Source organism: Pseudophryne corroboree, chromosome 1, assembly GCF_028390025.1.
Source record: "Pseudophryne corroboree isolate aPseCor3 chromosome 1, aPseCor3.hap2, whole genome shotgun sequence".
Classification (NCBI taxonomy): domain Eukaryota; kingdom Metazoa; phylum Chordata; class Amphibia; order Anura; family Myobatrachidae; genus Pseudophryne; species Pseudophryne corroboree.
In genome coordinates, this window is record NC_086444.1 from 908721332 (window position 1) to 908747731 (window position 26400).

General features: G+C 46.0%; 1 protein-coding gene across 1 annotated transcript in view; it reads left to right on the top strand.

Moving 5' to 3' along the window:
- Positions 1–26400, top strand: part of FGF2 (fibroblast growth factor 2) — a 119163-nt gene that overhangs the window by 13434 nt on the left and 79329 nt on the right. The window contains exon 2 of the mRNA XM_063920298.1: positions 11620–11723. Within this exon, the coding sequence (XP_063776368.1) occupies positions 11620–11723 (104 nt within the window). The remainder of the gene's footprint in view (positions 1–11619; positions 11724–26400) is intronic.

Sequence of the window (26400 nt, forward strand, 5' to 3'; positions counted from 1 at the left end):
AGCTTCCAGCGTTCCCAGCCGCTGCTGGGTTCCACTGCGCTCTAGTCACCAGTGCTTCTTGGAGTCAGCATGGGCTGCAGGTTAAACCTCGCTCTCAAGTTATACAAGTCCTCAGTGTCTTTAACCCTCGCTCTCAAGTTCTTCAAATCATCAGTGTCTTTAACCATCGCTCTCAAGTTCTTCAAATCATCAGTGTCTTTCACCACCGCTCTCAAGTTCTTCAAATCATCAGTGTCTTTAACCACCGCTCTCAAGTTCTTCAAATCATGAGTGTCTTTAACCACCGCTCTCAAGTTCTTCAAATCATCAGTGTCTTCCACCACCGCTCTCAAGTTCTTCAAATCATCAGTGTCTTTAGCCACCGCTCTCAAGTTCTTCAAATCATCAGTGTCTTTAACCACCGCTCTTAAGTTCTTCAAATCATCAGTGTCTTTAACCACCGCTCTCAAGTTCTTCAAATTATCAGAGTCTTAACCACCGCTCTCAAGTTCTTCAAATCATCAGTGTCTTTTAACCACCGCTCTCAAGTTCTTCAGTCACCAGTATCTTTTACCGTCACTCACAAGTACTTCCTGGACATTTCTCCATACACTCCTTCTCTGTTATGTGACATTGTATTGCTCTCTTCCTGCAATAAAGTCCTTTAATGTTTTCACCAAGCTTTTCTTTCAGAGTTCTGTATGAGGAAGACCTATATCAAGCCATCCCTGTTCCGACCCAACTGTGGTCCCTCTCCCCTACCATCGGGAGAACCCCCGAGTTCACAACACCCCCAACCTAGGTCAGTGACACAGATGGATTGCTAGTATCATGCATAGAGCTGGTACAAGTACATACTGATAATGATGACATCTGTGGAACCAAGTATATGGATGGGGCAGTCATATAGATGTGTACTGCTGTGCATGTGGTGCACACAATGTGGGTGTAATTACAGCTGGATCATCTCTGGATCAGCCCAAAGTCTCTCTAACCAGAGTCTCTATAGAATCCATTAAATAGATATAGCTTTGTTCTTGATGGATTTGTGGCAAACACTACAGTATAAGTGGCTTGGAATCATATAGTTAAAATGTCTCTTTATGCTTGAAACATATGTTTTTTCTTTGCCTGTGCCCTGGATGAAGGGGGTTAGTGGTTAAAGTGCTGGCCTAAAATAAACAGCTTTGTGGGTTTGTTTTCGGCCTTAGCCACTTAACCTCCGTGTGATGTTGTGGAAATCACTTTCCTCTCCCTTCCTTGGCTTGCCAACCTACACTTGGGAATTAAGAAATGTTTTCTTCTCACCCTCTGGGAATCTTCTGTGCAGTGTATAGTGTGCAGCAGCTGTACTGAGGTTCTATGAATGGTAAGAGGTGATAAGAATCTATCTATATCAGTAGCCGGTATATTGTATTTATTATATAAAGTATTGTAATTATTGTTAGTAGTATTAATTATAAGACATCTCTATTTCCCTTCACATACTAAGCTTACATCTTTGCCTGTCTGTTATTATTACCCAGTCTCCTTTTACTGCTGTTATAGAGTGCAATGGAATATGCTAGAGCTATGTAAATAAATGTTTAAAATGTGAATAAAAATACATTTTGTATATGATTTGCACACACTATTTATCATGTAGTTTCAGATGAGTGTTTATTCACCTCTGTCTTGAAGAACAGTCAGCAGATCAAAGTCACTTTAGGGAGATGTGGTGATGCTAGCACTGAGCATGCCAGCATTTATTTATATATTGGAATACATTCAGTATTTCCTAGTCAAATAGAGGTATGTTCTTAGTTCTCATGAGTCTCAGATGTTTCAGCTTCTGCAGACTTCCTATTAGCAGCCTGACACTCAACACGTTCAGTAATATGGTTAATTGACCATCTTTCAGCCATTATGCAGTAGGTTTCGAGTCTGTGGATGAATGCTTTATTTTACATGAACTTGTCATTTTAAGATTTTTATTTTTATGTCATTTATTTGGTATGGTCTATTATATGAAATTATTTTACACTATCCTTGCTTTTTCATCTCTTTTCTGGGTAATATCCATTTGGAAGGAGATGAGTTTCCAACTATAACTGACCGAATCAACCTGGAGACAGAACAAGTATAAGAGTGCCTGTATAAAGTGGTTATTGTTCATATTTTTGGGTGAACATCCAACGCTGGTGATACTGTTCCCTCTTTCTGTGTGCACATTCAGTAATATGCAGGGCCGGCTCTACCATTAGGCAGCTTCAGGCAGCTGCCTAGGGGCGCCATCCTCTGGAGGGCGCCACTGAATTCATCTGACATAAAACTGAAGGATATGTATGTGGCTTCTCCTTTTACACTGCGCTGGCTGCTGCTGCAGGTCTAATCAGGTGCAGCCGCCGCTATCGAGCTATACCACATAGTGTCTCAGCGTTTACTCTGTGCTGACACATGTAACATCAAGTCATGTAAAGGCACATAGGGGTGGATGTAACTGTGGATCCGGGAGGGGGGTGCCCCTACAGTATGTCCGCTTCTCATAGCCCTGATGCTCCTCCTCCAGGCTCCTGTATCACGGCTCTCCAGCAGCAAGCAGCACCTGACTACATGTCAGTTCCCAGCAGCGTCGTTGTAATGCTGCTGCCGCCTGTAAGTGGAACCAATTACCAGGGAAAACAAGGAAACAAATTTTAGGTAAGTAACCCATGGGGATTCTGTGGCGCCACAGACAGTGCAGGTCTTACAGCCCGATGGGTGGTTTGCACTTGTAAACAGCATAATAGGGAAAACATAGACACTGGGGCACAATACAGTACATGTGGAGGTAGGGGGGTCAGTAATGAATTTACAGATTGGGGAATGGAACACAATAAGGAGCAAACAACTATGTGTGTGTGTGTGTGTGTGTGTGTGTGTGTGTGTGTGTGTATATATGTATGTATACACATATAATTAAATAACCCCACCAGACCCCATATGCGGATGCATATCTCGGCACTTAGCGAAAACGTAAAATTGGCCTCAGTGCACTATACAATCCCAAACATGCCGGCTAGTGTGTATACATAGGCAGAAAGATGGTCGCCACTCAAGGATTTGAAAGTGAAAGTTTACTGCGAACAAAGTCACAAAATGTTGTGACTTTGTTTACAAATACTTTTTCACCTTAAAAGTCCTTGAGTGTTGTCCTTTTCTCTGTATATGTATAATGATGCAATTCACCCCAGCCCACCTAGTGGCCACCTTCATCTCCCCTCCGAGAGGTGGTGGTGTTTGTTTGTTTTTTTTGCAGGTTAGGGGGCGCCAGGCTGAAGCTTTGCCTAAGAGAGACCTTGCACCGGCCCTGGTAATATGAGTGTCTTTTGCTGTTTAATACAAGAATGGGTGGTCTTCTGTATACCGGCGGTCGGGCTCCCGGCGCTCAGTATACCGACGCCGGGAGCCCGACAGCCGGCATACCGACACTTATTTTCCCTCGTGGGGGTCCACGACCCCCATAGAGGGAGAATAAAATAGTGTGGCGCGCGTAGCGTGGCGAGCGCAGCGAGCCCGCAAGGGGCTCATTTGCGCTCGCCACACTGTCGGTAAGCCGGCGGTCGGGCTCCCGGCGCCGGTATGCTGGTCACCGGGAGCCCGACCGCCGGCCAGCCGTAGTGAACCCTACAAGAATATATCACCAATAGTATTCCTCTCAGAACCTTATTTAGACGTGGCTGTCGTTTACATATTCAATTAATTTCATTAAAAATAAATAAATAAATATATATATATATATATATATATATATATATGTAAACACGTCTTACTCCTAAAACCCACTATGATCAAGCACAAGCAGATTTCTTCCTCACAAGTACTGCTTATGTCTGTCACCTTACTGCATTCCTGTAACATATTGACAGATACAGTGTTTTTGTACTAATAGTTTCAGACTATGGGGTACGTGTACTAGAGTACGCTTTCCTAGAACCAGAGGGATTTCAGCGATATAGCCACTACATTTAAAACATCAATTTTTTTCAAGGCAATACCAACCTGATTTCTCCTTTAAACAAATTGTGTTTTAAATTCAGCAGCTATATTGCTGAAATTACACCGGTTCTGTGGTTATATTGCTGAAATAATGCAGGTTCCAGGAAACCATAGCCTAGTACACAGGTTCTCAAACTCGGTCCTCAGGACCCCACACAGTGCATGTTTTGCAGGTAACCCAGCAGGTGCACAGGTGTATTAATTACTCACTGACACATTGTAAAAGGTCCACAGGTGGAGCTAATTATTTTACTTGTGATTCTGTGAGGAGACCTGCAAAACATGCACTGTGTGGGGTCCTGAGGACCGAGTTTGAGAACCTATGGCCTAGTACATACACCGCTATCAGTTTTGTTTGAGATAAATTAATATATTGTTCACAGTATATTGTTCACAGTACTCTTCTACTTGGTAAGATGTAATGTTCCCTTATAGCTACAACACACTCACCCATACGCACCCCCAACACCCCTCCCCCGCACAGGCTCTTCTTTGTTCCCTCACAGCTACAACCCCCCCATCCGCAGAACTCCGACTTTCCTCCCTCGCACAGGCTCCTCCTTGTTCCCTCACAGCCACAGCCCGCCCCTCCTTCCGCGGATCCCCTGACCCCCTCCCTCTCCCACACACAGGCTCCCCTCTCCTCTCTGTTCCCTTACAGCTCTAATCCACACATTTGCGGCAACCCTGACATGCCTCTTCCCCTGCACAGGCTCTCATCTCTGTTCCCTCACTGCTCCAATCCCACCATCCATGGCATTCCCTGATCTCCCCCCTGCCCCTCCACTACTCACAGGCTCCCCTCTCTTCTCTGTCCCATCACTGCTCTAACCCCCCCACCCCCCCATCAGCAGCACCCCCAACCCCTTCAACCTCCTCCCCCTCAAAGGCTCTCCTCTCCTCTCCTCTCCTCTCCTCTCCTCTCCTCTCTGTTCCTTTATAGCTCTAACCCCCTCATCCGTGGCACCCCTGACATCCCCTCTCTCCTGCACAGGCTCTCCATTTCTCTCACATCCCTCACTGCTCTAAACTCCCTATCCCCACACTCTTTCACACTCTTTCACACTCTCTTCTGGTCGGGATTCCGGCGTCGGTATTTCGACCGCCGGGATCCCGTCCAGCGGGATTTAGTACTGATCCCGGCTGCAGTTAGGGTAAGGTTAGGATTAGATTGCGGTTAGACTGGGGTTAGGATTAGGCAGCAGTTAGGGTGCGGTTAGGATTAGGTTGTGGTAGAAGTAGGCTGCAGTTAGGGTGCTGGCTCCGCCTACAGTTTATTTGGTGTTGCCCCCTTGTGAGGCCACTTCAAGAATTTTTTCCAGGGCTACTTTTAGTTCCCAATCCATCCCTGCTAACAAGTGTTTTTTTCGGTATTATATTCATGTAATTGTAGTACCATTTGATGGGATTTGTGTGCTTTCCGCCTAATGGGAACACAGGTAAAAATCACCTCACAAATGCTGAGTGTAAGAAAGCTGTTTCACATAGAGATATGTTTGACTCCAACATGAGCTGGACATCATTATTCTACTGTTGAAAGATCCTTCTCTTTCCACTGTTGAACTATCAGTTGGTGGCTACCCATTTGCTTCTGTGACCTCCATTATAATATTATCCCCTCACTTGCAGCTGTTATGGTACAACGCTGCAATGTCCATTTACTCGGGCCTGCTGTAATGTATTTGTCAGTGTTGCACCCACCTCCTTGTAATCTGTCAGATGGCTGTGAGTTCATTGAGCGACTTACAGTTTCCACACACTGCATGGCGAGATGCCATGACATCTCTCCCACAGTGCTGAGGAGCAACGGATCAGTGGCAGTAGTGAGGCAGCGGATGACTGAGCGCAGCAAACACTTTCTTTATTTGTTTCCAAACTGTAGTACTCTGAGAGGGTTCAGTAGGAATTACCAGCGTCCGGCAGAGACATCACGGCCACCAGTATGTTGGCAGCGGGACGAGCGCTAGAAAGACCCTTGCTGGCTCGCTGTGCTCGACACTCTGCGGGCACGATGGCTCGCTGCGCTCGCCACAGGTTATATTTTTCCTCTATGGATGTCGTGGACACCCACAGAGGGAGAATAGCCTGTGTCGCCAGCGGCATTTCACCGCTAGTCGGGATTCCGGCATCAGCATTGTGACCACCGGGATCCCGAATAGCGGTATTTTAACCGCTTCCCTTCTGAGAAGCTGATTTTTATGTAGTGCTTAGTATTTGTAATTACTGTACTGTAAATGTACTGCATTTATTTGTTGGTTGATGTAAATGCATCTATGTATTTTCCTGTGCTTCTGTGTGTTTCATGCCACAGTACTGTGTTTGCTTTGTATCTGGGAACTGGGCACCAAGGGTTCTAGGTACTAAGAGCACCACTGAAATTAATGGATCATTTTGAAAGTTTAGTGTTGGAGATCTTTGTAGGGTATGATTCACTGACACCTTTCAGGACATATTTGTTTGTATTGTCATTTGTACTGGTTAGAATTTTATGTACAGTTCTACATAACTCAAGATGTTCTGTAAACATTTTATTTGTTAGTAAGTTGAAATAAAATCTATCTATAATAATATTTTTCCTTTGCCTTGATTTGGTAACTTTACCTCCTGATATTTCACATGTATAAGCAGTATTTGTAAGTACAATATTTTCTTCCGCGTTTCTATTGATAGCATGATTTCAAGATTATCTTTACTCATTGTAATACACAGTCAAGTCACATTATTATGACCACCTCCTACATTTGTCATCAGCAGCGTGTAGCCCATGAAGTATGTCACGTGTTGTGCGCTAGCTTGGTGGGTATATAAGATGAGCGATAGGCCATCTGCACACATATCACTCGTATCAGACCCGTTGAAGGCGCAAGCTCTACACTTGGTTGTACAATCCCTCCTGAAGACAGGAGTGGTGGTGCCGGTGCCTATCTCTCAAAAAGGAAGGGGCTACTACTCGACCCTGTTTCTAGTTCCGAAACCCAATGGGTCTTTACGGTCTATTCTCAACCTCAAGTCACTGAACAAATTTGTGAGAGTTTCCGAGTTCCGTATGGAAACACTGCGCTCCACTGTACTGGCCATGGAACCTGGGGACTACATGTTATCCCTGGATATACAGGATGCTTACCTGCATATACCTATTGCCATTTCACATCAGCAATATCTGCAGTTTGCTATTGGCAACTTCCATTATCAATTCAGGGCTCTGCCGTTTGGACTAACCACGGTCCCACGGATTTTCACCAAGGTCATGGCTGTGATGACAGCTCATCTCCGTCAACAGGGAATCAGGATCCTACCATATCTGGACGACCTGCTGATCCTGGCAAGCTCCCAAGATGTCCTCCTGAGTCTGCAGCTGGCGGTGCAATTCCTCACAGCCCACAGGTGGCTGATCAATTGGAAAAAGTCCTCCCAGGTCCCTGCGCGGCGCATGGCGCACCTGGGGGCTCTACTGGATACACACAGCCAGAGGCTGTTTCTGTCTCCAGAGAAGGTCCTGAGGCTTCAGGACAGGATCAGATACTTTCTCTCTCGCCCAAGAGTGTCCCTTCACTTGGCGATGCAAGTACTAGGCCTGATGGTGTCGACTTTTGGACATGGTGGAGTATGCTCAATTCCATTCTCGTCCTCTCCAACTGTTAATCCTCTCCAAGTGGGATGGTCTACCTCAGCGGATCAGGTCTCAAATGATATTCCTGACTCTGGAGGTCCGCTTGTCTCTAGCCTGGTGGCTCCAGGATCAACAGTTGAGCAGGGGCCGTCCCTTCTGGATTCCTCACTGGGTCCTCTTGACTACAGATGTCAGTCTGAGGGGCTGGGGCGCGGTGTTCGAGCAACATTCTCTTCAGGGTCGCTGGACCAAGGAGGATTCTCTCCTCCCCATCAACATTCTGGAACTGCGGGCAGTGTTCAATGCATTGACGCTGGCCCTGCCTTTGATAAAGAACAGGCTTGTTCAAGTACAATCAGACAACACAACCATGGTGGCTTAGATAAATCATCAAGGTGGCACTCAAAGCTGCACTGCAATGATGGAAGTGTCAAGAATTTTTCGTTGGGCGGAACTCCATCTGCCAGCAATATCGGCAGTGTTCATTCCAGGTGTCCTCAACTGGGAAGCGGATTTCCTCAGTCGTCAGGACGTACACGCCAGAGAATGGAGCCTTCATCTGGAGGTCTTTCAACTCCTAGTGGACAAGTGGGGCCTACCAGATGTAGACCTGATGGCATCTCAACACAATCACAAGGTTCCGGTCTTCGGATCAAGGACATGGGATCCACAAGCAGTGTTTATCGACGCACTAGCAATTCCATGGGAATTTCTGCTGCCGTACGTGTTCCCTCCGGTGTCTCTCCTGCCCAGGGTTCTGCGGAAGTTCAAGCAAGAAGGAGGAGTCCTGCTTCTGGTTGCTCCGGTGTGGCCCAGACGACATTGGTTGTCAGACCTGCAGGGTCTATCAATGGAATGTCCTCTTCTTCTTCCTCAACACCCAGACCTCCTCATTCAGGGCCCCTGTGTCTACCCAGACCTGGCCAGTCTGGCTTTGATGGCATGGCTCTTGAAGCATCAGTCCTGAGGGCCAAAGGTTTATCTGAGGCGGTCATCCAAACTATGCTGAAGGCCCGTAAACCAGCTTCGGGTCGGATTTACTGCAGGGTCTGGAACTCTTACTTCACCTGGTGTGCTGCTAAGAACTACGATGTCTATAAGTTCAGAACTTCATGGCTTCTGGCTTTTCTGCAACAAGGCCTGGACTTAGACCTTCGTCTGGCCTCCCTCAAGGTTCATATTTCTGCCTTGTCGTTGTGGTTTCAGAGGAAGATTGCATCTTCCTGACGTTCATACCTTCACCCAGGGTGTTTTGCAGATACAACCTCCCTATGTCCCTCCTGTGGCTCCATGAGATCTGTATATTGTTCTTAACATCCTACAAGAGTGTCCATTTGAACCTCTTGAGTCTGTGGACCTGCAATGGCTTATACTTAAGGTCCTGTTTCTCTTGGCTATTGCCTCTGCTAGGAGGGTGTCGGACCTAGACGCCTTGTCCTGTCGTCTACCCTTTCTGATATTTCACCGTGACTGGGCAGTTCTGCGAACTCGCCCTGATTATTTGCCTAAGGTGGTGTCATCTTTATACCTTAACCAAGAGATTGTGGTTCCGGCCTTTATCTCTTCTGGTTTGTCCTCCAAAGAGCGGTCTTTGGATGTGGTACAGGCTCTCCGTATATATGTGGAGAGGACTGCCTCTATCAGGAGGTCAGATTCCCTCTTCGTACTGTTTGTTTTTCACAAACGTGGCTGGTCTGCAAACAAGCAAACCTTGGCCAGATGGAATAGAATGGTGATTACACAAGCTTATGCGCAGGCTGGTCTCCCAGCTCCTGCTGCTATCAAGGCCCATTCTACTCGGTCTGTTGGACCTTTTTAGGCGGCCCGCAGTGGTGCATCCGCTGAACAATTGTGCAAGGCGGCTTCATGGTCCTCTGTGAACACGTTTATCAGGTTCTATGCCTTTGATACTTCCGAGGCGGAAGTATGCTTTCTTTTGGACGCCAGGTACTTGTGCCCGCTACAGTGCGTCCTCTCCCGTGACAAACTGCTTTAGGACATCCCCGATGTTATTCCCTGTGAAATCCCAGTGTACCCCTCTGCAGAAAAGGAGATTTATGGTAAGACTTACCATGGTTAAATCTCTTTCTGCGAGGTACACTGGATTCCACAGGGCACCCACCCTGACGCACTTAGCTTCTTTGGGTTTATATGGCATTAGCTGCGGGTCCCTTCTCCTGTCGTGAGAACGTGGTTCTATGTGACTAACATACAGTATACCGTTCTTTACCTGCTACTGCATTGGACTGGTTAACAAAACTGAGCTCCTGTGCACAGAGGCGGGGTTATAGAGGAGGCGGTGCGGTGCATCCTGGGAACAGTCAAAGCTTTTAGCCTGTTGGTGCCTCGGATCAAGATCCAACTCTACACCTCCGATGTTATTCCCTGTGGAATCCAGTGTACCTCGCAAAAAGAGATTTAACAAAGGTAAGTCTTACCATAAATCTCCTTATCAGCTTTCGGGCCAAGGGGAGCAATATTTCTGAAACAGCGCAGTTTGTGATCTGTTTGCATGCTTATGTGGTGAAGGTGTATCGTGACTGGACAAATGGCACCATTTTGAATAACCTATGTGGAGACTGTGGAGCACTACGTGCCATTGATGTGAGAGTTGAACGTCTTCTACGAAGGTGCGTGAGGGCCGACCGACACACTACGGTGGAGCAGCTCACCGTCAAAATTAACCTGGGGGCTACCAGAGGTGTGTCTAAAATGACAGTTCAGCAAGCACTGCTGCGTATGGAGCTCCGAAGCGGTTACTCTGGCTATTAGCTGGTGGACAAAATAATGCGACTTGGCTGTGTATAATGCGACTTGGCTGTGTATCTATGTTAATTTTCCATGATAAAAATGTATATATTTCACTGTTCCATTTATCCTGCCAGCACTGACAGAGAAAATGTCTGTATATGTGCTATAATATTTTAATAAGTATTTGCTCCGAAAAAGACTGAATATCTTTACCATAAAGGGAGTTATCTGATATCAGTACTGTTATTCAGTCCACAAGTGACAACTGAAGGTTAGGTAATGTCGCTATGAAATTGTGGGCTCAGATAATTACTTCTGAGGTCAGATGATTCAACACATTTTTTTTTTGTTTGTAAAGTTTTATATAGTTCACTTTTTCCATTTGTTTCTAATGCCTCTCTTTTACTTTCATGACCGGAAGAAAACTTTATAAGGCTCGTCACTCTGATGCTGAAACACACACACAATAGTGGTTTCCTTTGGCTGGTGACTGGAGGTGTGGGGGCAGGATTTGCATCACTCAATTACAACTTTGGAACCAAATGAATAACAATACTACCGCAGCATGCTGTATCTGGTAGACTTAGTCATCTGGGCCTCTTTAACCCCTGGAAAGCTGGCATGACCAGTCCCGTGTAATTACTCCATATTGTACAGTGCATTATTTTTCAGCTCAAATGGCTTTTAAGCAGTATTTTCTTTGGCCTGGTTTTATTTAGCTTAGTGAACTTAAACTAATACTGTAGCTGAGTGAAGCAGTGTTGATATGTAGAAAGGCAATCAGCCTCCTTCTTTGATATATTTTTATTAATTAACAGTAAAATTTTCACAAATTGGTGGATTACCTGTACTGAACGATCTTTCCTTTACTGTCAGCACTTCTATGGTTATCCAGAAACAATGAGATAAGAATCTTGTCTTTGACATCCCAAGTGGTAGTATTGTGTGTTATGAGAAAATTATGTTAATATATACAGTATATGATATATGACAAATGATAACCTAATTTCAAGCAGCATAATGTCACCCGTTTGTCAATTTTGTGTATCACACATAAAGTTGTAAAATAAGCATTTTCACTTTGCAAGAGAATTTTAGTTTTTGGCTTTACAGTATAAAGGATATTAAAAACTTCTGGGGGCTAAAACTAAAATAAATTGACTTTAGAATTGATGCATTTTATAATATGATATACATATTTTGTTGCCTTTTTAATCCCTTCCATGTAACACATAGAAACATATGCTTTTATTTATTTGCAGTCAAACTGCAGCTTCAAGCAGAAGAGCGGGGTGTTGTATCAATTAAAGGAATCAGTGCAAATCGCTATCTTGCCATGAGGGAAGATGGCAAGCTAACTGCTCTGGTGAGTATTTACTCCTGTATTACTGTTTGGCCTGTAGGTGACTGGCAATATGTAACATGTACACTTCACTTAGTATACAGTAAATAATCAGTAATTCTTAAGATGGCAATCTTTAATGCAGTTATCACCACTGAAACACATTCATTTGGATGGATGGTACTCCAAGACTGATATAATAGATTCAGGGGCAGATGTATTAACCTGGAGAAGGCATAAGGAAGTGATAAACCAGTGATATGTGCAAGGTGATAAACACACCAGCCAATCAGCTTCTAACTGTTAATTTACATATTGGAACTGATTGGCTGGTGTGTTTATCACCTTGCACATATCACTGGTTTACCACTTCCTTATGTCTTCTCCAGGTTAATACATCTGCCCCTCAGTGTATTCCAGTTTTTGTTATGGAAAAAAATGTATTAACAGAAATTAAAACATTGGATGAAATCTATTTCATCAGCTTAAGTCCCGGAGTGCTATCCATCCTATTGCTGTTGTTTGATTCTATTCTGAAGGGCAACAGGGCAATCTACAAGGACATTGCTTCACTAGAGTGCCTGAGATACTTGATACATAACACATGACGAAGGGCCTGCTTTCAGTGTTTCTTAATCTGTCATTAGGAAGGAAGTGTTAATAAAGTAGCTTGCCTAAATAGATCCCCACCCAGAAAACATCCATGAGAGAGCCTTCAGGGCTAGCACTGGTACTTACTTTACATCCGGATGCGCGTCACATCCGGTATCTGCACCCGGAAGTGTGAATGTATTCACCGGTGCCTGTAAGTATGGCAGTCGCCACTTCAAAGTGCATAAGTGCAGTGGGTTACATACGGTATCCAGGCGGTTGGGATGCTGACTGTCAAAATACTGACTGTGGAATCCCGACACTGGGAATCCCGACACCTATACCGTACGGTAGTTAAGTTTTACCGCCCCTGCTGTTTATTTGAGTATTATGTCTGCTGGGGTAAAAACCTTGTACATGTACCTCAGTGTTCTGTACTATAAGTCCCTTTTAGTTGTTGTTTTGGTCATACTGTTTCTGTACCTTGTAAGGTGCTACGGACCTCTTTGCTTTCAGTATCTGGTATGACCTCCTTGCGCAGCAATAACTGCATGTAAAAGTTCCCGGTAATTGTTGATTAGTTCTGAACATCAGCTTGGAGGAATTTTACACCATTCCTGCGTACAAAACAGTTTCAACTCTGTTATGTTGGTGGATTTCCTACCATGAACTGCTCACTTTAGGTCCTTCCGCAACATTTCAATTGGATTAAGGTCAGGACTTTGACTTGGCCATTCCAAAACTTTCAATTTAGTCTTCTTTAACAATTCTTTGGTGTAATGACTTGGGTCATTGTCTTGCTGCATGAACTACGTTCTCTTTAGATGCAGCTCATAGACAGATGTCCTGACATTTTACTTTTTTTTACATATTCTGGTATAATTCAGATTTGTGGTTCCATCAATGATGGCAAGTCGTCCTGGGCCAGATGCCGCAAAACAGGCCCAAACCATGATACTACCGCCACCGTGTTTCACACATGGTATGCGTTTTTTATGCTAGGACGCAATATTTCTCCAAACATAACAATTTGCATTTAAGCCAAAAAGCTCTATTTTGGACACATCTGTTTGCACAACATTGTTCCAATAGTCTTCTGGCTTGTCCAGGTGATTTTTAGCAAATTGCAGATGGGTAGCAAAGTTCTTTTTGGAAAGCAGTGGCTTTCTTTCTCCTTGCAATCCTTCTATACCTTTGTTGGTCCACGACGCCTGGGGAGGGTAATAATGGTCTGAAATTTCCTACATTTGTACATAGTCTGTCTGACTGTTGATTGGTGAAGTCCAAACTCCTTGTAGATGGTTTTGTAACCATTTCATAGAAACATAGAATTTTACGGCAGATAAGAACCACTTGGCTCATCTAGTCTGCCCATTTTTTTTTTTATCCTTTAGGTAATCTCAACCCTTTTTGAACCTTAATTCTTTGTAAGGATATTCATATGCCTATCCCAAGCATGTTTAAATTGCTCTACAGTCTTAGCCTCTAACACCACTGATGGGAGGCTATTCCACTTATCCACTACCCTTTCTGTGAAATAATATTTCCTAAAATTTCCCCTGAACCTGCCTCCCTCCAGTTTCAGTGTATGTCCTCAAGTTCTAATATTCCTCTTACTTTGAAGAATGTTTCCCTCCTAAACTTTATTAAAACCCTTGATATATTTGAAAGTTTCTATCATGTCCTCCCTTTCCCTTCTCTCCTTCAAACTATACATGTTAAGATCTTTTAGACTTTCAGAGTAAGTTTTGTGATGTTTCTATCCATGGCCCTCATTCCGAGTTGTTCGCTCGCAAGGCGATTTTAGCAGTATTGCACACGCTAAGCCGCCGCCTACTGGGAGTGAATCTTAGCTTCTTAAAATTGCGAACGATGTTTTCGCAATATTGCGATTACACACCTCGTAGCAGTTTCAGAGTAGCTTCAGACTTACTCGGCATCTGCGATCAGTTCAGTGCTTGTCGTTCCTGGTTTGACGTCACAAACACACCCAGCGTTCGCCCAGACACTCCTCCGTTTCTCCGGCCACTCCTGCGTTTTTTCCGGAAACGGTAGCGTTTTTATCCACACGCCCATAAAACGCCGTGTTTCCGCCCAGTAACACCCATTTCCTGTCAATCACACTACGATCGCCGGAGCGAAGAAAAAGTCGTGAGTAAAAATCCTATCTTCATAGCAAATTTACTTGGCGCAGTCGCAGTGCGGACATTGCGCATGCGCACTAAGCGGAAAATCGCTGCGATGCGATGAAATTTACCGAGCGAACAACTCGGAATGAGGGCCCATGTTCTTTTAAAAAGATAGATTGTCCACTCACACCTGATTGTCATCCCATCGATTGAAAATACCTGACTCTAATTTAACCTTCAACAGTTCTTTTAAGCCTAATAGTTCATATACTTTTGCAACTCACAGATATGTAATAGTGGATCATTTTCCTCAATAACAAAATGAGCATGTGCAATTTTTTTCGTTTGATTTATTTGGTTCTCTTTAGTTACTTTTAGGACTTTTGTGAAAATCTGAGGTTGTTTCAGGCCAAATTTCAGCAGAAATAATAGAAAATTCTAAAGGGTTCACAAACTTTCAAGTACCACTGTATACATATACATTAACATTGCGTTGGTAGCTTAGAAGTCAGAGGAACAGTATCAGACAAGACCTGATTCAAACTTGCCAGCGGAGCAAATAAAGTGATGAAATACAGGTCTTGGAAATATTCTCCCTGCTAAATACAGAAGCTGACGTCTATATCTCAGTGCTCTACTGCACAATAGCCTTCTTGTTCGGTGGTGAAGAGGACCTTTTTTTTTCATGAGGTCCTGCTTGAATATAAATATTTATAATAATGCTGATAAATTAAAGCAGTTAATTGACATATAGTTTTCTGATTTGCCATATTTTTTTGTTAAATAACTACTTTCTCTATCGTCCTAGTGGATGCTGGGGTTCCTGAAAGGACCATGGGGAATAGCGGCTCCGCAGGAGACAGGGCACAAAAAGTAAAGCTTTTCCAGATCAGGTGGTGTGCACTGGCTCCTCCCCCTATGACCCTCCTCCAGACTCCAGTTAGATTTTTGTGCCCGGCCGAGAAGGGTGCAATCTAGGTGGCTCTCCTAAAGAGCTGCTTAGAAAAAGTTTAGCTTAGGTTTTTTATTTTACAGTGAGTCCTGCTGGCAACAGGATCACTGCAACGAGGGACTGAGGGGAGAAGAAGTGAACTCACCTGCGTGCAGGATGGATTGGCTTCTTGGCTACTGGACATCAGCTCCAGAGGGACGATCACAGGTACAGCCTGGATGGTCACCGGAGCCGCGCCGCCGGCCCCCTTGCAGATGCTGAAGTCAGAAGAGGTCCAGAATCGGCGGCTGAAGACTCCTGCAGTCTTCTAAAGGTAGCGCACAGCACTGCAGCTGTGCGCCATTTTCCTCTCAGCACACTTCACACGCAGTCACTGAGGGTGCAGGGCGCTGGGGGGGGGCGCCCTGGGAGGCAAATGTAACCTATATAAAGGCTAAAAATACCTCACATATAGCCCCCAGAGGCTATATGGAGATATTTAACCCCTGCCTGGATTCACTAAATAGCGGGAGACGAGCCCGCCGGAAAAGGGGCGGGGCCTATCTCCTCAGCACACGGCGCCATTTCCTCTCACAGCTCCGCTGGTCAGGACGGCTCCCAGGTCTCTCCCCTGCACTGCACTACAGAAACAGGGTAAAACAGAGAGGGGGGGCAAATTTATGGCGATATTTTGATATATATAAAGCAGCTATAAGGGAGCACTTATTATAAGGCTATCCCTGTTATATATAGCGCTTTTGGTGTGTGCTGGCAAACTCTCCCTCTGTCTCCCCAAAGGGCTAGTGGGTCCTGTCTTCGTTAGGAGCATTCCCTGTGTGTCTGCTGTGTGTCGGTACGTGTGTGTCGACATGTATGAGGACGATATTGGTGTGGAGGCGGAGCAATTGCCAAATATGAGGATGTCACCCCCTAGGGAGTCGACACCAGAATGGATGCCTTTATTTATGGAACTACGGGATAGTGTCAACACGCTAAAGCAGTCGTTTGACGACATGAGACGGCCGGACAATCAATTAGTGCCTGTCCAGGCGACTCAAACACCGTCAGGGGCTGTGAAACGCCCTTTGCCTCAGTCGGTCGACACAGACCCAGACACAGGCACTGACTCCAGTGGTGACGAATCAACCGTATTTTCCAGTAGGGCCACACGTTATATGATTTTGGCAATGAAGGAGGCGTTACATTTAGCTGATACTACAGGTACCACTAAACAGGGTATTATGTGGGGTGTGAAAAAACTACCTATAGTTTTTCCTGAATCAGAAGAATTAAATGACGTGTGTAATGAAGCGTGGGTTGCCCCTGATAAAAAGCTGATAATTTCAAAGAAATTATTGGCATTATACCCTTTCCCGCCAGAGGTTAGGGAGCGCTGGGAAACACCTCCTAGGGTGGACAAGGCGCTAACACGCTTATCTAAACAAGTGGCGTTACCCTCTCCTGAGACGGCCGCACTTAAAGATCCATCAGATAGGAGGATGGAAAATATCCAAAAAAGTATATACACACATGCAGGTGTTATACTACGACCAGCTATAGCGACTGCCTGGATGTGCAGTGCTGGGGTAGTTTGGTCAGAGTCCCTGATTGAAAATATTGATACCCTGGACAGGGACAATATTTTACTGTCGTTAGAACAAATAAAGGATGCATTTCTTTATATGCGTGATGCACAGAGGGATATCTGCACACTGGCATCACGGGTAAGTGCTATGTCCATTTCGGCCAGAAGAGCTTTATGGACGCGACAGTGGACAGGCGATGCGGATTCAAAACGACATATGGAAGTTTTGCCGTATAAAGGGGAGGAGTTATTTGGAGTAGGTCTATCAGATTTGGTGGCCACGGCTACAGCCGGGAAATCCACCTTTCTACCTCAAGTCACTCCCCAACAGAAAAAGGCACCGACTTTTCAACCGCAGCCCTTTCGTTCCTTTAAAAATAAGAGAGCAAAGGGCTATTCATATCTGCCACGAGGCAGAGGTCGAGGGAAGAGACAGCAACAGGCAGCTCCTTCCCAGGAACAGAAGCCTTCCCCGGCTTCTACAAAAGCCTCAGCATGACGCTGGGGCTTCTCAAGCGGACTCGGGGACGGTGGGTGGTCGTCTCAAAAATTACAGCGCGCAGTGGGCTCACTCGCAGGTAGATCCCTGGATCCTGCAGATAATATCTCAGGGGTACAGGTTGGAATTAGAGACAGATCCACCTCGCCGTTTCCTGAAGTCTGCTTTACCAACGTCCCCCTCCGAAAGGGAGACGGTTTTGGAAGCCATTCACAAGCTGTACTCTCAGCAGGTGATAGTCAAGGTACCTCTTCTACAACAAGGGAAGGGGTATTATTCCACTCTTTTTGTGGTACCGAAGCCGGATGGCTCGGTAAGGCCTATTCTAAATCTGAAGTCCTTGAACCTGTACATAAAGAAGTTCAAGTTCAAGATGGAGTCACTCAGAGCAGTGATAGCGAACCTGGAAGAGGGGGACTTTATGGTATCCTTGGACATCAAGGATGCGTATCTCCACGTTCCAATTTACCCCTCACACCAGGGGTACCTCAGGTTCGTTGTACAAAACTGTCACTATCAGTTTCAGACGCTGCCGTTCGGATTGTCCACGGCACCTCGGGTCTTTACAAAGGTAATGGCCGAGATGATAATTCTTCTTCGAAGAAAAGGCATATTAATTATCCCATACTTGGACGATCTCCTAATAAGGGCAAGGTCCAGAGAACAGCTAGAGATGGGATTAGCACTGTCGCAAGAAGTGCTCAAACAGCACGGGTGGATTCTGAATATTCCAAAATCCCAGTTAATGCCGACAACTCGTCTGCTGTTCCTAGGGATGATTCTGGACACGGTTCAGAAAAAGGTTTTTCTCCCGGAGGAAAAAGCCAAGGAGTTATCCGAGCTTGTCAGGAACCTCCTAAAACCAGGAAAGGTGTCTGTACATCAATGCACAAGAGTCCTGGGAAAAATGGTGGCTTCTTACGAAGCAATTCCATTCGGCAGATTCCACGCAAGAATTTTCCAAAGGGATCTGTTGGACAAATGGTCAGGGTCGCATCTTCAGATGCACCTGCGGATAACCCTGTCTCCAAGGACAAGGGTGTCTCTTCTGTGGTGGTTGCAGAGTGCTCATCTATTGGAGGGCCGCAGATTCGGCATACAGGATTGGATCCTGGTGACCACGGACGCCAGCCTGAGAGGCTGGGGAGCAGTCACACAAGGAAGAAACTTCCAGGGAGTATGGACGAGCCTGGAAACGTCTCTTCACATAAACATTCTGGAACTAAGAGCAATATACAATGCTCTAAGCCAGGCAGAACCTCTGCTTCAGGGAAAACCGGTGTTGATCCAGTCGGACAACATCACGGCAGTCGCCCATGTGAACAGACAGGGCGGCACAAGAAGCAGGAGTGCAATGGCAGAAGCTGCAAGGATTCTTCGCTGGGCAGAGAATCATGTGATAGCACTGTCAGCAGTGTTCATCCCGGGAGTGGACAACTGGGAAGCAGACTTCCTCAGCAGACACGATCTTCACCCGGGAGAGTGGGGACTTCATCCAGAAGTCTTCCACTTGCTGGTAACCCGTTGGGAAAGACCAATGGTGGACATGATGGCGTCTCGCCTCAACAAAAAACTGGACAGGTATTGCGCCAGGTCAAGAGATCCGCAGGCAATAGCTGTGGACGCGCTGGTAACGCCTTGGGTGTACCAGTCGGTGTATGTGTTTCCTCCTCTGCCTCTCATACCAAAAGTATTGAGAATTATACGGCAAAGAGGCGTAAGGACGATACTAGTGGTTCCGGATTGGCCAAGAAGGACTTGGTACCCGGAACTTCAAGAGATGATCACGGAAGATCCGTGGCCTCTACCTCTAAGGAGGGACTTGCTTCAGCAGGGTCCCTGTCTGTTTCAAGACTTACCGCGGCTGCGTTTGACGGCATGGCGGTTGAACGACGGATCCTAAAGGAAAAAGGCATGCCGGAAGTCATTCCTACTTTGATTAAAGCAAGGAAGGAAGTAACCGTGCAACATTATCACCGAATTTGGCGAAAATATGTTGCGTGGTGCGAAGATCGGAGTGCTCCGACGGAGGAATTTCAACTGGGTCGATTCCTACATTTCCTGCAATCAGGATTGTCTATGGGTCTCAAATTGGGATCTATTAAGGTTCAAATTTCGGCCCTGTCGATTTTCTTTCAAAAAGAATTGGCTTCAGTCCCTGAAGTCCAGACCTTTGTTAAGGGAGTGCTACATATACAGCCTCCTGTGGTGCCTCCAGTGGCACCGTGGGATCTCAATGTGGTTTTGGACTTTCTAAAATCTCATTGGTTTGAACCACTAAAGAAGGTGGATTTGAAATATCTCACATGGAAAGTGACCATGCTTCTAGCCCTGGCTTCGGCCAGGAGAGTGTCAGAACTGGCAGCTTTATCTTACAAAAGCCCATATCTGATTTTCCATTCGGACAGGGCAGAACTGCGGACTCGTCCGCATTTTCTCCCTAAGGTGGTGTCAGCATTTCATCTGAACCAGCCTATTGTAGTGCCTGCGGCTACAAGTGACTTGGAGGACTCCAAGTTACTGGACGTTGTCAGAGCATTAAAAATATATATTGCAAGGACAGCTGGAGTCAGAAAATCTGACTCGTTGTTTATATTGTATGCACCCAACAAGATGGGTGCTCCTGCGTCTAAGCAGACGATTGCTCGTTGGATCTGTAGCACAATCCAACTTGCACATTCTGTGGCAGGCCTGCCACAGCCTAAATCTGTAAAGGCCCACTCCACAAGGAAGGTGGGCTCATCTTGGGCGGCTGCCCGAGGGGTCTCGGCATTACAACTTTGCCGAGCAGCTACGTGGTCAGGGGAGAACACGTTTGTAAAATTTTACAAATTTGATACTCTGGCTAAGGAGGACCTGGAGTTCTCTCATTCGGTGCTGCAGAGTCATCCGCACTCTCCCGCCCGTTTGGGAGCTTTGGTATAATCCCCATGGTCCTTTCAGGAACCCCAGCATCCACTAGGACGATAGAGAAAATAAGATTTTACTTACCGATAAATCTATTTCTCGGAGTCCGTAGTGGATGCTGGGCGCCCATCCCAAGTGCGGATTATCTGCAATAATTGTACATAGTTATTGTTAACTAATTCGGGTTATTGTTGAAGGAAGCCATCTTTCAGAGGCTCCGCTGTTATCATACTGTTAACTGGGTTTAGATCACAAGTTGTACGGTGTGATTGGTGTGGCTGGTATGAGTCTTACCCGGGATTCAAAATCCTCCCTTATTGTGTACGCTCGTCCGGGCACAGTACCTAACTGGAGTCTGGAGGAGGGTCATAGGGGGAGGAGCCAGTGCACACCACCTGATCTGGAAAAGCTTTACTTTTTGTGCCCTGTCTCCTGCGGAGCCGCTATTCCCCATGGTCCTTTCAGGAACCCCAGCATCCACTACGGACTCCGAGAAATAGATTTATCGGTAAGTAAAATCTTATTTTTTAAAGCTTTGACTTTGCATGGGAAAATATGAAATTACATTTAATTTTCATGATTCATAAGTAACAGGAATTAAAAAAAATATAAAATCAATCATGTTGCTGCACTCATTCAGGAAATGGGAAGCTGTGTTGTACTCTCCTGCATTTTTTTAGTTATGCATTTTTTTAGTTTTTTAGTATATTACTGTAGAAAATCCAGCAAGTATCCATACTAAATGATTGCGGTTGCAGCTACCGTCATAAAATGAATGGGCGCATGGTTTTCCGTTAGCACGATGCACAAACCCGATGCATGGTTTTCCGTTTGCACTATGCACAAACCCCCATATTAGTTGAACGGATATTAGCATTAGTATAGTGTCTAGATAGACAGTCAATAGGTCGATGCCATATGGCTAACATGCATTACGTCAACAGGTTCAAACAGTAGCCAGGTAAAAGGTAGTCAGTGCTAAAGGTCAGAAGGTACAAAAGGTCGACCGGTGACAGGTTTAAAAGGTTGTCATGACAATGGTCAGCACACATATGGTCGACATAAGTTTTGGGGTTTTTCAATTTTTTTTCAGTTTTAGCTTGATTTACCATCCACATGGACTATGATTGGGAATAGTAACCTGTGGCGAGCATTGCAGTAGCAGAGCAAACCACCTTGTCCAAAGGGTACATGTCTTCACTGATTGTGGTCACAGTTGATGAAACGTATTAACGACCTTTTATGTGTTGTGTTGACCATTTCCATATAGAACTTTTAACCTTTTCTACTGTCTACATTTTGACCCTGCATGTCGACTATATAGGGTCGACCTAGTGACTGTCTAATTACTGTAGATAATTTATACCACACCCAGCATAAGGTAGTAAATCTGACTTCCGCAGCTGCCCGCAGCTAAAGCTATTTTTTGTCTGATTCAGAATCAGCTCTTATATACAGTGAGGATTATATTGCCTTATTTTATCCCTATCATTTTTAGGTATACCGTATATCAACATGTAATATTGTGTTTCCAGTAATAGTTATGTAATAGTCAAGTTCTGGCATGAACTTATTAAACTGTGTGCTAGAAAAATCAAAGAGAAAAGCTCTGTAGGTCTCCAGTGTAAATCTTATGTTCAATGGAACCTTTTTTTGTTAGTATTTGTATTTTTAAACTTCACATCTTAGATTTTTGCATCACTAAAATGCACTATTTTAGGATACCCTAATATAGTTCGTACATGGGAGGTGCGGAGGGCATAGTTGTGCGATCACAACCCTAACTCTTGCTGTACAATGTTGTGATCCACGCAGTGCCAGATTAAGGTCCACATGGGCCTGGAGCTGAGATTCAGGAAGGGCCTACTATGTGCTGTCGCGGTTAGTGTGATCAACGCCATAGAGAAGTTCTCCCGGGAGGGTAGGGGTGTGTGCTGACATACTATATCACTAAACTACCTCCCCACACCACATCAACAAGATACATTCCTACACTACATCACTATGCTACCTCTCCACATTACATTACTCTGCTACTGGCCCACACTACATCCCCACACTGCACTATATCCCCACACCATATCACTAGATATACTTATCCACGTTACATAACTGCACTACATCCCTGCAGTATATCACTTCGCTACCTCCTCACACTAAATCTTCACACTATTAAACTGCACTACCTCCCCAGACTACATTCCCACACAACATCTACCTCCCCACACCACATTACTGCTGTAGCTCACCACACCACTTTACTGCACTACCTTACCACACCATAGTACTGCGTTACCTTTCCACACCACATTACTGCGCTACCTTCCCGAACCACCATACTGCGCTACTTTCTCACACCACATTACTGTGCTACCTTCCCACACCAGTGTACTGCGCAACCTTCCCACACCTCCGTACTGCGCTACCTTCCTGCACCACATTAATATGCTACCTCCCTGCACCACCGTACTGCACTACCTTCCCACACCACCGTACTGCGACACCTTCCCAAACCACAGTACTGCGCTACCTTCCCGCTCCACCATACCGTGCTACCTTCCCATACCACATTACTGCATTACCTTTCCACACCACCATACTGTGCTACCTCCCGCACCATATTACTGCGCTACCTCCCCGTACCACCGTGCTGTGCTACCTTCCTACACCACCGTACTGTGCTACCCTCCCACCCCACATTACTGCAATGCATTCCTGCACTGCCGTACTGTGCTACCTTCCCACACCACCATACTGAGCTACCTTTCCGCACCACATTACTGTGCTACCTTTCCACACCACCATACTGTGCTACCTTCCCACATCACTGTACTGTGCTACTTTCCCACAACATATTACTGCACTACTTTCCCACACCATATTACTGCGCTACCTTCCCGCACCACCATACTGTACTACCTTCCCACACCACATTACTGAGCTACCTTCCCGCACCACCATACTGCACTACCTTCCCGCACATTACTGCGCTACCTTCCCACACCGCACTACTGCGCTACGTTCCCACACCACCATACTGCGCTACCTTCCCACACCACATTACTGCGCTACCTTCCCACACCACCATATTGCGCTACCTTCCCACACCACATTACTACACTACCTCTCTGCACACACTATCCCTATGCTACATCACCATACTACCTCACTGCACTGTCTCCCCACAGTACATACAGTAACTGCACTATACTACCTCCCCACTCTGCAACACTACACTACCTACCTACCTATAGTACATTTCTACACTCCCCCCCCACCCCCACAGACACTACATACAGTAACAGCACTAACTCCCCACACTACTGTACATCACTGCATTACACTCCACTAACCCTCCCCCTCCTATTGCATGAGAACATACCCTACCCAGGCACTTACGTAAGACAGTAAGAAGGATGTCTCTGGGCCAAATGCATCATCGCTTGGAAAGTGATAAAAATAAGATTTTAAACCTACCGGTAAATCTTTTTCTCCTAGTCCGTAGAGGATGCTGGGGACTCCGTAAGGACCATGGGGTATAGACGGGCTCCGCAGGAGACATGGGCACTATAAAGAACTTTTAGTACGGGTGTGCACTGGCTCCTCCCCCTATGCCCCTCCTCCAGACCTCAGTTAGAGAAAACTGTGCCCAGAGGAGATGGACAATATGAGGAAAGGATTTTGTTAATCTAAGGGCAAGATTCATACCAGCCCATACCAACCACACCGTATAACCTGGAATATACGCAACCAGTTAACAGTATGAACAAAAAACAGTATCAGTCAAGGACCGATTCCAACCGTAACATAACCCTTATGTAAGCAACAACTATATACAAGTCTTGCAGATTCAGTCCGCACTGGGACGGGCGTCCAGCATCCTCTACGGACTAGGAGAAAAAGATTTACCAGTAGGTTTAAAATCTTATTTTCTCTTACGTCCTAGAGGATGCTGGGGTTTATACCAAAGCTCCAAACCGGGCGGGAGAGTGCGTATGACTCTGCAGCACTGACTGAGCAAACGCGACGTCCTCATCAGCCAGGGTATCAAACTTGTAGAATTTTGCAAAAGTGTTTGAACCCGACCAAGTAGCTGCTCGGCAAAGCTGTAACGCCGAGACGCCTCGGGCAGTCGCCCAAGAAGAGCCCACCTTCCTAGTGGAATGGGCCTTTACCGAATCTGGTAACGGCAATCCAGCCATAGAATGAGCCTGCTGAATCGTGGTACAGATCCAGCGAGCAATAGTCTGCTTAGACGCAGGAGCGCCAACCTTGTTGGCTGCATACAGGACAAACAGAGCCTCTGTTTTCCTAACCCTAGCCGTCCTGGCTACATAAATTTTTAAGGCCCTGACTACATCCAGGGACTTGGAGTCCTCCAAGTCACCCGTAGCCACAGGCACCACAATAGGTTGGTTCATATGAAATGAAGAAACCACCTTAGGCAAAAATTGAGGACGAGTCCTCAACTCAGCTCTATCCACATGGAAAATCAAATAGGGACTCTTGTGAGACAAGGCAGCCAATTCGGACACCCGCCTTGCAGATGCCAAGGCCAATAACATGACCACCTTCCAAGTGAGAAATTTTTATTCCACCGTTTGAAGAGGTTCAAACCAGTGAGATTTTAAGAACCTTAACACCACGTTAAGGTCCCAAGGTGCCACTGGGGGCACAAAAGGAGGCTGGATGTACAGCACTCCCTTCACAAAAGTCTGGACTTCTGGGAGAGAAGCCAATTCCTTCTGAAAGAATATAGATAAGGCCGAAATCTGTACCTTAATGGAGCCTAACTTCAGGCCCATATCCACTCCTGTCTGTAGAAAGTGGAGAAAACGGCCCAGATGGAAATCTTCCATAGGAGCAATGTTTCGTCGTCACCTCCTTCCCAGCCTTTATCAGAGTAGGGATGACTTCCTCCGGAATACCTGTCCCAGCTAGGATTCGGTGTTCAACCGCCATGCCGTCAAACGTAGCCGCGGTACGTCTTGGAATACGCAGGGCCCCTGCTGCAACAGGCCCTCCCTGAGAGGAAGAGGCCACGGATCTTCTGTGATCATTTCCTGAAGATCCGAATACCAGGCCCTTCGAGGCCAATCTGAAACAACGAGTATTGTCTGTACTCTTTTTCGTCTTATGATTCTCAATATTTTTGAGATGAGAGGCAGAGGAGGGAACACGTAGCCCGACTGAAACACCCATGGTGTCACTAAGGCGTCTACCGCTACTGCCTGAGGGTCCCTTGACCTGGCACAATACCTCCGAAGCTTTTTGTTGAGGCGTGACGCCATCATGTCTATTTGAGGGAGTCCCCAATGACTTGTTATCTCTGCAAAGACTCCTTGATGAAGACCCCACTCTCCTGGATGGAGATTGTGTCTGCTGAGGAAGTCTGCTTCCCAGTTGTCCACTCCCGGTATGAAGACTGCTGACAGAACGCTTACGTGATTTTCCGCCCAGCGAAGAATCCTGGTGGCTTCCGCCATTGCCACTCTGCTCCTTGTCCCGCCTCGGCTGTGACGTTGTCTGATTGAATCAGCACTGGTAGGTCGCAAAGAAGATTCTCCGCTTGTCGTAGGCCATTGTATATGGCCCTCAATTCCAGCACGTTGATGTGTAGACAAGCCTCCTGGCTTGACCATAGTCCCTGAAAATTTCTTCCTTGTGTGACTGCTCCCCAGCCTCGGAGGCTCGCATCCGTGGTTAACAGAACCCAGTCCTGAACGCCGAACCTGCGACCCTCTAGAAGGTGAGCACTCTGCAGCCACCACAGGAGAAACACCCTGGCCCTGGGGGACAGGCTTATATTCTGATGTATTTGTAGATGAAACCCTGACCACTTGTCCAGAAGGTCCCACTGAAATGTCCTCGCATGGAACCTGCCGAAGGGGATGGCCTCGTAGGCTGCTACCATTTTCCTCAGAACTCGAGTGCATTGATGAACAGACACTCTTTTTGGTTTTAGCAGGTCTCTGACCACGTTCTGGAGGTCCTGGGCTTTTTCCATTGGGAGAAAAACCCTCTTCTGTTCCATGTCCAGAATCATGCCTGGGAATGAT